General features: G+C 33.1%; 1 protein-coding gene across 1 annotated transcript; it reads right to left on the bottom strand.

The window, feature by feature from the left end:
• Nucleotides 1–1,096: 1,096 nt before the first annotated feature.
• Nucleotides 1,097–6,398, bottom strand: QS (quinolinate synthase). The gene is made up of 7 exons (XM_020351196.3): nucleotides 5,484–6,398; nucleotides 4,095–4,379; nucleotides 3,445–3,660; nucleotides 3,135–3,314; nucleotides 2,123–2,635; nucleotides 1,667–1,828; nucleotides 1,097–1,584 (listed from the first exon to the last, which is right to left on the bottom strand). The coding sequence occupies exons 1-7, from the start codon at nucleotides 6,165–6,167 to the stop codon at nucleotides 1,534–1,536; spliced, it is 2,091 nt and encodes a 696-aa protein (XP_020206785.3). The 5' UTR covers nucleotides 6,168–6,398; the 3' UTR covers nucleotides 1,097–1,533.
• Between the last annotated feature and the right edge of the window lie 7,351 nt (nucleotides 6,399–13,749).

Here is a 13,749-nt window from a genome sequence, read left to right as displayed (position 1 = left end):
ATCTACCACAGAAATCCTGCAACGACTATTATGCAACCGTAAAGAAGTGCTATGTAAAATTTGAAAGTATAACAGAAAAAAATAACTAATCTAAATCACATACTTTATGTGCCTATTTCTTGAGATGAACCAACGAGATACAAGGGAAAGCTCATCATTAAGCACAAATACTAGTATAAAATCTTTGTTATGTTCGTAATGATCAACTATTAAAAATCATGCGATGACTATTATGAAAATCTTGAAAAATTTTAAACAATTTGGAGTGAAATATTTTTGTTTTAATGAAGAAATTATAAAAAATTAAAATTAAAATATTTGTATAATTTTTAAAAATCGTAGAATTTTATAAAAAAAAAGTAAGAGTATTTTTTCTTTTTTATCTCCTATCTCCTCTGCTCTCTTAAAAGTAAGAGTATGTCAATATTTTTATTAATTATTGAATGTTTAAAATTATTAAATATTATCTATTATTAATTTTTAAATTGTATGACATTTAATTTTATAAAATTTAATCTTAAATCTTATATATATATATATATACTTAAAATCAATTTTGCTCAATGAAAATCAAATTACTCTATCCAAATCAAAATTTAAAAATTAAAATTTTAAATTGATTTGTTCAAATAAAATATTTAAAAATAAAAATAAAATTAAAGTAATTTGAATTCTTAAAATTTCTAATTTTAAAACTTTAAAAATTTCTCATTCAAACACATTATTAAAGAAGTGTGATATAAAACTTCAAATGTATAATAGAAAAAACTAAAATTTCATTTTATTTCATACTTTTTTAGTTTCTAATAAACAAAAAAGTCATTAATCCAAATATTGTTAGACTCAATTTTCTTAAACAAGATTGAGTTTAAAATTTTGAAACTTAGAGAGTGTGGTCTCAAGTTCAAAACTTTAGAATGAAAATTGAGAAAAAAAAATCTTAATAAAAGTATTTGTTAAATTTTTCAATAAAAATTAGTCATTTGAATAAATATTTTATCCTAATAACATAATTATAAAAACATACTTTATTTTCCAAAGAGAATGCCAAAATGACTTCAGGTTAGAGAAAAATAAAAGGCAAGAAGAAACAAAATTGCCGAGCAATTACGAGATTTATTGCTCTCATGCCTTAAACAGAGGGCTGAAAAGCATACCTCGCTTCAATACAACATAATACAAAAGGCCATGAACCCGGTACTGTACATTTAGAATTTTTTTCAGTCATTAAAAACAAAAAATGCTGGGGGCATAAACCAGAAATGCTATTTCATTTATTTCTCTATTGATATTTTGTGACCTTACTAAATAATATCAGAAGTTCTCTATGCTAAGAAGGGAAACTACTCATACAACAAAATCCGGTTGTACTAACAATTACCGTGTTATAAGAAAAGACCTTGCACGGGCCTGAAAAGACCTTGCACGGGCCTACTAACGTTTTTGTGGCAACTTGGAATTGCTCGCAAGACAGCAGCACAAATTTCTGTTTCACATTATTCCTCAAGTTTATCATATCGATCTTCTACTGTTTTAGGGACGAAGAATCTGATCAATGAGCTTCTCTGGAAGCTTTTTAGTAGCCTGTGCAAGTATGAATATGTGAATTGAAAGCACATGCACATATGTCACTCAATAATATAGGAAAATATACCAAGAAACTAACCTGGAAGTTCCTCATGTGCAAAATAGGTTCACATCCAACATCTGCCACTGATTTTCCATTTGGTGTTTGCAACTTAAATCGGTCTGCCTTGTATGCAGAAAGAATATTTTCTTCATCTGGTAGGTGATGGCTAACTTTCAGGAGTGAGCTAAGAGAATTCATCTGAAAGGTTGAAGAAACAATCAGATGATAGCTTCCGAGAACAAAATTGAAGAAAACTAGTTCTAATCCAGATAAACACAAATAAGTCAGTCACCATTGACCCACCTCGATGAGAAAGGGGATAGAATTAAAGTCTTTTATTACATTTTACAAAGCAAACCTATAATGTATTTAATGACCTACCGATTACAATTACTTATCCAACTGTAGCTCAAGATCTTGTCACTCTTCGAGCATATCTCAAATTGATTATAAACTGAGCTAACCATATCAAAACCAAATTACAAATTCTACCTTCATGTATGGACAAGATGCACAGCCACCATGAATGGAACAACCCTCCCCGCTAGCTACTCCTGGTACAACAGAAAGTATGATATCACCCACTTTGGCAGAATTGAGACCTGAAGATAAACTTGAGGTTGTTTTTGAGATCGAATCTGATGAAACTGGAAAGACTATTTCAACGGTGACTTTTGCTCTTTGAGAAGAGGACTTTGCTGGTTCCAATAAACTACGAACTGTTGCCACAATTGAAGTCACCATCCCTGATTCTGTTCCTAAAACAAATTGGAGATGATCATTTATATTTCTATCCAAAGCTTCCTGAACCCTATCCTTTATGAAATCCAAAATATTCTGTGTGGAGCCTACTACGCCCATTCCCCTTCTCTTTGCCTCCATTGCCAATGAAAACATCTCTCCAGGTACCTCAAGATGGGCAGTAAGGAATGCATCGCAGTACATTTCTTTTATCTTCTCCACAACTTCATGGCCAAATAGATGGTGAACAATGCATGTTCCATCCTGGCACCAAGTCGCAAAACAATATAATCATGACAAGAAATATAGAACCATTGATTGCTAGTACTAGCCTACTATTATAAAACACAAACTAGCAGATGATAAGCTAATACAAGCCAGATTTTATACAAGGAAAATTCAACCTTAAAAATTACAAACCACAGAGGAAGACCACAAAAGTAAAAGTGTAGACATTGACAAATTTCTCTCAAAGTCATACATTGCATGAACCCAACACAGGAAAAAGAGGATGGAATTATTTAACAAAGCATATACTAACTCATGTTAAAGAAATGGGGTGAGAGAGGGAAATATATAATTAGAATGAAATATCATACTAAATATATATCATTGCCGGTGAAAGAAAAAAAGTAGAACAAAATGACTTCACTAAGCCAGCACCCGCAAAAGACTAAATGCAAAGAGCAACATAAATGATGCACATCTAATTCGAAATGAAGTGAATTCTTCCTAGCTTTTCAAAACATGCTAAAGATTTTACCTGATAATAGTGAAGTCGAGGTAATAATGATCTAATAGAGTCTTGACTGTGCTCAGGATGTATCACAGCAATCTCTTCATCAGTCATTTTTGTCATTTGTTGCAACAATTCTTTAATATTTGCACCCATGTAAGAATCAGGTCCATACCATATGCTCAAATCTGGAACTTGAGCAAATGCCTGCATAAAATGAGACCAATGTATCGTTTTAAGAAACGACTAATGGACTAGGTGGTGGTCATCATGTAATGCATTCATATGACCATTACAGAGCCAAAGTGGAATACAAAAATGTTTTTATCTGACCAACCTGTAGGATGGTCTGGACAACATTTGATGAAGTACAGGTTATTGTAGGCACAAGCTCATGGGCATATGCCTTCGTTTCTAACTTAGTGTTGATGTATATGACATGCAAAGAAGTAGACCTAGAAGCATCCTCAAGATACTCCATATAAGTAGGAGTAGCAGCAGCATCAGCCAGAGAACATCCAATACGCTCATTTGACATCCTATACACGCCAACCTGCAAATAATTTTCAGAAGAAAAATTAAGGCCAAAGGATTAACATGTAGCTCAAATACTTAATATTACTCATCTATAGCTCACGTGACCTGCTTCATACAAGCCATTCACTAATGTTTAATCAATACCTCTACCATTATATAAAGGAGATACCCCTTTTGCTAACCTCTTTGGTTTCTATTTTCATACAGACCCTTTTACCCCTTATTCTTTTTAAGTACCAAAATTTCACTAACTGCATAGTGTTTCTTTTAACTGGTTTCCATTTTTTTTCGTTTTATCTTTCACAATAAATAATTACGGTTCACCACTTTTTCTCTGCACAAAATGTTTATAAATGGGAAACCTAATAGAGTCCATCTTCTAGACAGACTTCACTTGTCATCACATATTTTGCCTTTTGATGGCTATCTTTCAGAATAGAGAAGGCATACCTCACTGAAGCCAGCCTGATCAAGGATGGCACGCACATTTTCTGACATAAAATCCACACCTAGCACTGTTATGTATTGGCATCCGGCTTTTGCCATTTTTACTGCTGTATCTGCCATGACCAGTGAATCAGATATATAGATATGTGGCCACTGCTTCTGAGCAGCAGTTAAAATGCCTTGGACCTCGGGATCCATGTAAAAGTGTGCAACGACACCGATTTTCTTCTCCTTCAGCACATTGACTAGTTCATTAACCTTTAAGTCATCAGGGAACAGATATTTTGCCTGCATGAAAACTAGAAGAAAATTAGGAGTTTAATCGGTCAGATCATGATTCCATGAAATTATGGCATTTGTGTTGGGTATAACCATCTATTTTGACATGAAGTAAACATCTCTTTTAATTTCAAAGTAAAACTCGTTGAACAGATAAAGTAAACATGCAGACATTTTTTTAATTTTAAGTTCAGTAACAAAGAGGACGGGAAAAAAAAAAAAAAAAATCCCAAAAAATTACTGAAAACCCAATTTGCGTGAACTGAGTAACGTGTTAGGATGTCAAGTTTAACACTTCTTCACCATCCTTGGACCTTGATTGATATATCATGTGCATTGTGTGTGCAACTCAGAAAAAAATCTCGCTAAACTAAACAAAAACCAATGAAATGAGTAGGCAGATTCAGGTAGAGTGGGGCTTTCAGTAAAAAAGAAATTGCATGTACAAAAGTGTGTCTTGCATAGAACTTAAGATGATGGTGCTTTTCAGTAGGATTAATGGCGGAAACATAACAAGCAGAAAGGCATAGTCAAGCATCTGAGTCACAACACACCTTCCTTTCTATTTGCAATTCCGTGTTGGATGTACAGTACAAGCATTCCCGAGGAAAATAATGGGAAGAAAGGCCGAGATAGACAAGGGCCTAGAGAAGAGGGTCAAAGATCACTAGAAGTTCCAACTTAACCAAAGGTCTTAACTCCTAGTCTTGGATATGTAATTGTGTTAAAAACTTCCTGAGCTTTGTTTCTATCTGATTTACTGAGCAACAATAATTAAAATTTGTCTCGTGCTTCATCTTTCGTTACAATTACAATTAAACAAGTATTTTTCAGTTGTTGGTTTTCTTAACAAATGAAAAGCACCAAAGCGAATTAAATAGCACCAGCATCCAACAACCATGAAAAAAACATAAAAACGAAAGGACAATCTCCTCCCACGTTAGAGGGGGATCAGATTCGCGCAACAAAAAGAGGCGTGGCGTGCACAACTCTACTACCAGTTACCACTACTTTTCATAAGTCTCAGATTCTGCAAGACTTGAATCAGTCACAGTCCGAGAAACAAAGGAAAAAAGAGTAATAATGAAACAGAGAATTTGAGACGATGCTAACCTGGGCTTCAGCGTAGGCACCCTTGGGAAAAACCCCATCAGCAGTGACAACCAAGGAAGGAAAAGGCTCAAACGGAACCTTCCCTTCCCTCTGAGCCACCAACTGCTTGGTCCTCTTCTGCATGCTGACAAGGACGTTGTGCCACGTGTTCACCCTGGAACGCCCACCACCTCCGGGCAAGCCCACATTGAGGCCCACCAAATCCTCAGTGGTCAGTCCAGTAACCTCGTGGGGCTCCGACCCGTCCAGCACACAAACCAGACACGCGCAGAACCCCCTCGTGATCTCCGAATCACTGTCCGCCGCCACCCTCACCTTCCCCTCCTCGTCGATCCTCACCTCCACCCACACGCGCGCGGTGCACCCCATCACCCGGTTCGCGTCCACCCGACCCGACTCCTCCATCGGCGCCACCGCCTCCGCGTAGTGCAGCAGCCGCTTCACCCTCTCCACCGGCTCCCGCAGCGAGCGGAACTCCTCCGCCAGGTGCCGCAGCTTCGACGGAACCGCGCGCTCCGAGGTGGCTAGCGCGGAGCAGGAATGGGGTTGGACGCACTTGAAAGGCTTAAGCAACGGAAGGCGGCTTTTGAGTGGCTGGAGGATGAAGGGTTTTGTGCTCCTCGGCGAGATTGAAATGATGGAGGAAGTGGACGCGGTGGTGTTCATCATCACAGTGACGGACATGGCTACAGAGAGTGTAAATGGAAACTGAAACGGGTTGAATTGGAACGAAAGTGGACAGGTTTAAAATAACTGGAAAAAGCCAAAAAAGTGTGAGGACGGTTGAGAACAAACAAAAATATGAAGAATCGTTAGGGCCAGGGCCCAAAGGTGATGAATCATTGCGCTGCATCACAGGTCATAGGTCCCCCGTGTTACCTTTTTTTTTTCTTCTGGCATCTTCTCACTCTTATTTGACCTTAAATTGATGGGTGTCTTAAAATATACTAAATATTTTTGTCATTACTAGACACACATAACTTTCCAAAAGATTTAAAAAATGAAGCCATGAGATTTATAAATTATAACTATCATTATTAGTACTAGATTTTACTCATTTTCTTAGAAAATATCAAAAGCATTTTGCGAATATTTTGTTATCATAGTGGCGGAATTCTATATATGGAGTATGTTTCTTTCCCTGTCACCGCTTCACGCACGTCGCGTGAGCATCTTGGTTAAAAGTTGCCAGAACATAATAACTTGATTAGTATATATGTTACTAATACGTGTTCGGGATATTATCCTTTATTTAAATTTGTTTTTAAAGAAATAAAATTATTTAAGTAATTTTAAAAACGTTAAACACTTATCAGTATAATTCTTAAGTAGATACAGTTAAATAAAATTCAGAACTAATTTAAAAGCTTTTAATATTTGTGAAGCTATTTAATATGTATTTTTTAATATATTTATTACAATTCAAATATTATTTTTATTTAATGATAAGTTAAAAAATAAGTTAATACTATAATTCGATGTTGATCTGAATGAAAATAAACCAAGAATTATTAAGTAAGGTCATGTGTTTAAATTTTATTAATAAAAAAATATTGTTAGAGTGTCAAGCTATATTTAAAATAATTAATCAAATTTTTTTTAGAGATTAGTTATTAATAAGAGTAAAAAATTTCATCAATAATATAATTAAAAATAATAATAAAAGTGTAACGACTCATCATGGTCTCTATATTTAGTGGAGTCGCACTACTACTAGTGAACTAAGAGAAATATTAAAATTGGACAACTCATACATACAGACACATATATATGTAAGTAAAATACTGAGTTTCTATGTACAAAATATAACATCATATATCTACAGTCATCCCAAAATTACATCACCCTAGTGCTGGTCAAGCACAACTAACCGCTACCTAAGAAGGTAATTCTAACACTGGGACCAAACTCCTCTAATCGCAGCGGTCACCTCAACTCCAAGTTAGCCCTGACCTGCTCTTATACCAAATATGATCATCGTAGTCCATCCACATGGAAACAAAAGGGTAAACTAGAGTTCAAAAAGCAATCATACAAGTACAGAATAAAATCTATACTACACATGCATCCAAATCAAGTCCTAAAGGAACTTCCATATCAATCAATCATTCATTCATCAAACATAAAGTCAAACACCATACACTTCATCATCATAACAATCATGCAATAACATGCAACTCATACAGATATCAATACATATCAATCATCTAATGAGTCGTCACGCATACACCTAAGAGATCTTCCTAACAGTAGAGCAGTATAAGTGACATCCCAATCCTACCAAAACCACCCCAACCATTTTCACACCCAATGCGCCCGCTCGATCACAGCTAAACATGATATAAATCCTCACTCGAGTTTACTCGGATGATGTCACTTACACTCTTGGAAGTCCGGTTCCACCGTCATGTATAGCACAGTTGGGTACAGGCTTACCACGACCTTGACATGCATTACCAAGTCACTTGTGGAGTTCGCCCACCGACTATCCGCAAGGAACCACGCACCTTCCCTAGTACTTGGTTAAGGGAATAACCCTCGACCTCATACTCCACTCCAACACTAGCTAAAGACTTAGAGGAGACTTACCCAACCTAGTGACCTACTTGAGCACCACTCTCACCCAAATCCAGTGGTCTATCTAAGCACCACTCTCATTTATATTAGTGGCCTATCCAAGCACCACTCTCAAGAGACTCTATGTGAGCTCTTCCAGTTCGAAAATATTTTTCCTCTCCTCAAGTCCTGAGCTAGACACATGTCATAAGACATCACATGCAATAATGCATCATACATCATACATGGTCAATCCACCATCATGATCAATATCATTCTCATATGAACATATACACGTCATATCATATTTAAACATTCATATATATCATTACAAAGCATACATATGAATCAAGTGCCAATTTACATCATATATAATACATACATGAACTAATATACAACATAGTATCAAGCAACTTTTTAATCCACATGCAATAGAAGAAATAACATCCATGCACCAACAACAGTTCAATCCAAGTCCTAAAAATAACATGTACCCATCTGATTCATCAAGACCGACCAAAACCTCATTTTAGCTCAAAAATTCCAAAAATGAAAAATACCCCTCAAATCAGCAAATCAATCTCCTATTCATGCATCAATTGAGTTTCTAAACTAACATGCAACCAATCCATGAGAATCCTAGCTTCCCTCACTTGAAGATTGACTCAAAATAGCCAAGAACTGAGAAGAAGAAGAAGAATCCTCCAAAGCTCGACTCCTGGACTTCAATCCTCCAAAAACAAGTTTTCTAGTTTGAAATTCAAGAGAAGACATTAGTGATCTAGAGGAGAAGAAGAATCATACAGAGAAATTTGGGAGAGAAAGGAGCTCACAAACCTAGAGTCATTCTCTCTGACACTTCTCTCTAAAACCTCTCTCTATGTTCCCTTGTTTTTCTCCTCAACTACATGCATGTGGCCTATTTATAGAAGTCTGGAGTGGCCAGAATGATCCGTTTCAGATTCGGAACGACCCGTTCTCCATTCCTTCATCATGTGTAAAACTCACATCTAGAATGACCCGTTCTTAAATTAGAACGACTCATTCTGAAGTTAAGTTTAACTCACAATGACCATGTTTGGAACGATCCATTCTCAACTAGGATTTTTAGGCCTATTTAATAGTTTGAAACGGCCCATTCGAGTTTAGGAACGTCCCGTTCCAGTCTACTAACTACTTACAAAATAAGCCTCCTATCTTAAAATAAGATTTTGTTCTTTAAAGGCTTAATGAAATTGAAATGCAGTTGCTTTGAAAGCATTGAATAATAATAGTAAGATGTAACCAATGCATGGGTATAATAGAAAAGGACAATGGTTTATTTTCATTAAAAGTGAGACAAACTTTTAATAACTTTTTTAAGAAATGTGTACTTTAAGAAAAAAAAGTGAAAATTAAATTATTTTAAGATTGTTAATAGAGCTTTTTCCTTCAATTGTTATAGTTATATATATAAAAAAAGTGATGTTTCAAATAAAAAAAATTAATACGAAAAAGATGAAAATTATCAACAATAATTATTAAATTAAAATAAATAATTTAATTTAAAAAGTTATAAATAAAATTATTATATATCATTATTATTATAATTTTTTTATCATAATAATCATTATCATTATCACTATCGTTGTTGTTACTATCATATTCACATTATATATCCATGGGAACAGAGACGGATCTACATTAACAACACTAGGGGCACTTGGCTTCACTAATTTTTTTATATATAAGATATTAATTATTTTATAAAATATATATTATTATTATATTTTAATTATCCTGTTATATCTAATATAATAAATATATTAATATTTTTTTATATTTTATTTTATTGTTTAATTATTTTTATTTTGTGACAAAATTATCTTAATATTTTATAAAGAAAAAGTTTACTTATTCCAAGAGTAAGTCTTGATAGATTTACTCTACTTAATAATTAATGTTCTAAATCAAATTTTTTAAAATTCAATTGTTAAATTAAGAGGTTTTTATGTATAGATCAAATTTATAAATTTAAAAAAAAAATAGAAACCATATGATATTTCGTTAGATAGATTCAAAATAACATATAAAATATTTTTTTATTATCCATCAATTTAAATTAATAAAATGAAGTATCAAATAATTTTAATTTTTTAAATTTTTTATAAATTTGATCTATATATTAAAGACTTTTAATTGAACGGTTAAATACTTGATGTAGAATATGAATTATTGAGTTAAATAAATTTATCAAAATGTATTCTTGAAATAAATAGATCCTCCTTATTTTTTATTATTATAATATACTACATTTTTTGGCTAAAAGATTTATTGCTTTTTTACTCATTAATGATGTCACAATTTAGTTTACTAGTGTAGGTTGTTTTTCAATTTTTATTTTATTTTTTAACCCTCTGATCATATATATGTATATTGTGTGTTGGTGGGAGAGGATTCATATTAAGAGGAACGAGAATAATTGTCACATAATTTTTTTTAACTTACATATATTTAAATAAAGAAATTTACTCTTATAAAAAAATAGACATTACACTCATAAAATATTTTTTTTAAATGAGTGTAGAAATTTAGAGGACACTAAAATAAAATAAATTAATAATTTTATTATTTTTATCCTATTAATTTTTATCATTTTATTCCTTTAATCTTAAATAAGTTACAAAAAAATATAAAGTGACACTTAAATATAATCTTTAGACAAAACGAAAAAAAGGAAAAATTATCACTCTATTTATAAGACAATTGTAATTTATAAAAATAAGGTATTTTAAAAGTTTTACCATAAAAATATATTTTCTAAAAACTTATTATATTTTTTAGTAAAAATAATATAGAATATTTTATTGCTCCTACTTAATAAATTTTCTGGATTCGTCAATACATGGGAACAATAACAATAATAATAGTGGTGATAGTGATCACAATGGTGATAGTGACGATATTAGTAGTCACAATGGTGGTTTTAACAATGATAATGGTAGTGATGGTGGTGACGACAATAGTTGTGATGACTATTATGGTAGAGACAACTATAATGATGATGGTATATGTTAATTTTGTTTATAGTCTTTTAATTAATTTAATTTATTTATTTTAATCTAATGACTATTATTAATAGTTCTTATTTATTGTTTTAAGTTTTTTATTTGAAACATTTTATCTTTCTCTTTCTCTCTCTCTCTCTATATATATAAACATGTGCAATTATATAATTTTATAAACAACATTTATTTGTATAATTTAAATAGATAAACTATTTTTTTTTGAGAATTTGATATTATTTTGCATTTATAAAGTCATAAATTTGTTGACACCATATGTTAAATTAGAAATGACACCTTTAATAAAATTTTATAAAATGCAAATTTAATTACTCCAACCAATGTATTTGATAATATTACACTCATGATCATGTATATCAAATTTTAAATTATTAGGACTATCTAAATATATTATGTAACAATAGATGTTTACATATATTTCAATCATAAATTTATAAGTTAAAATAAAGTGATATGATGAACTACCAAATAAGTTTAGAATTGAATACAATTTTTTATACTCGATATAAGTCATAATATCATCGAATACAACAATTTAATTAGTTGAATTTGTATTCTATAAAAAATTATTAAAAGTGCCATTTCATTAATTTGACATCATAGTGTCAACTGATCATAACTATATATATATATATGTGTGTGTATGTATATACATTTGTGTGTTAACTCCTATACGTATAATTTATATGTGTACTACCCAGCTCAAACACACCATGTTGAGCTAATCTTACTAGATCATACACACCCTGCCAATTTATGCCACACCAAGCTGATTTGACCAACTTAGTTGTATCCGGTCAAACTCAAACAAACATACCTATGATACAATAGGCCTAAGATGACAATAATGCCCCAATCTCGAAAATATTGGAACACGTTAAAGAATAATAAGGAACTAATATTTCCATGCAATAAATCTCAAACACAATCACGGTGACACTCCATAATCACTACACATGATCATCTCCTTAAATTACATGACAAACATACATATAGGGACAGTGGGTATCATTCTAACCTAACTCCTTACCTAAACTTTCCTCTAACTTGAGTGTCAAAGTCTCTTTGCAGGCGTCTTCCACCCCATTGCAAATATTGGAGCAACAAGGACTTCACACCACCTTGGGAACACTTGTAGGATTATGGTAAGAATATTTGGTGTCCACAGTGGGGTCGAATTGAAACTATCCTTCGATCACACATGGTTTCCACCTAAAACCAAGCGATGAACAACATGGTAGGAACCTTTGTAGTTAACGACAACATAATTCCTAGGCAACTACCACTTGTCTCCATAGTTGCACTGACCCCACTAGAGAACCTTACACCAACCATCACCATGATAGTACTGCCATTAAACGTCAAATTGTTATAACGGATGGAAGCCTTTCAAAATCATAATGAAGAAAAATCAGTTGTCCTTGCACGTTGTAAACAAGAGCTCCAAACATTATGCCAAGAACACAATAATACTTGTTGTAGAACCTTACCAATATACAAGAATTAAACATAACCGCTTATGAAAACATCAACCATTTACAACGTTTCAACTTTACAATAGGCATCATCAACATAGCAACTTAACAATATACAACATATTCATCATATCAACATACATGCATATACATCATCTAATGTGTTGTCACGTATATCCACTACGAAGATTTCCCACATCTTTGGTTGAGTAGTTTAAGTGACTTATCTCTACCGAATCACAACGATTGGTATAATACTAGAAACAATTACTAACACTGAGGCAAAAAATAATGGCTAGCACAAGGCTAGAAACAACGACTAGCATAAACTATAATGATTTCTCAGGTTTCACCACTTAAACAAGGGAGTATGGTACTATATCATGATAGAATAGTTTGGGTATGGGTGTACCACGACATTAGCTTGCAACACTAAGTCACCTATGGGGTTAGCCCATCGACTACCGTCCAAATATCACAACCTCCGATACTAGGTTAGAGGCTAATGTCCTCGACACAGTATTTTACTCATTTGATCGTTTCATACGCATGTGCCTCGACCTTGCCCATACACGGATACCACATAGAACTTAAAAGAGACAATTGAAAAACAACTTACCCATTCAGAGGCCAACTTACCTACTGAAGGGTTCAACTAGGCTCTCGAAACACCGCAACATATATCCACACAATGAGATATTGAGTTCAAAAACATCTTTGACTCCCCTTTAGTTTCTATGTATTGTAGCTAAGATATGTATCTAACCCACATCCCTATAGCTTATCAACTTAACAACTTTATCACCTTTCAACATTCAACTTATTAACTTTAATAGCATACAACTCATGTAACAATCAACTTTCAACTTTACAACATATCGACTTAAACAACATAAGCATCATACATCTTTTCAACATTTACAACTTGGTAGAACACCATCAAGAATTAACTTAAGCATCTTAAACAACACATAACTTGGCAATGTGATCAACTTAATTACTATATATCATTTTATAACATCACTATACAACTTAACCATCATTCATCAACTGCAAAACAACTTAACAACCAGCTTTTCATTATATACATTCTACACCCAACATCACTCATTGGCCACTTGGCGTTAGTGAGATAGGGAGCTCCCTGTCTCATCCAAGTCTAGTGACACA

This window comes from Cajanus cajan, chromosome 5 (assembly GCF_000230855.2).
Source record: "Cajanus cajan strain Asha chromosome 5, NIPB_CcT2T_4, whole genome shotgun sequence".
Lineage (NCBI taxonomy): Eukaryota > Viridiplantae > Streptophyta > Magnoliopsida > Fabales > Fabaceae > Cajanus > Cajanus cajan.
The sequence above is the reverse complement of the archived record's forward strand: the minus strand, read 5'-3'. Positions and strand labels throughout refer to the sequence as shown.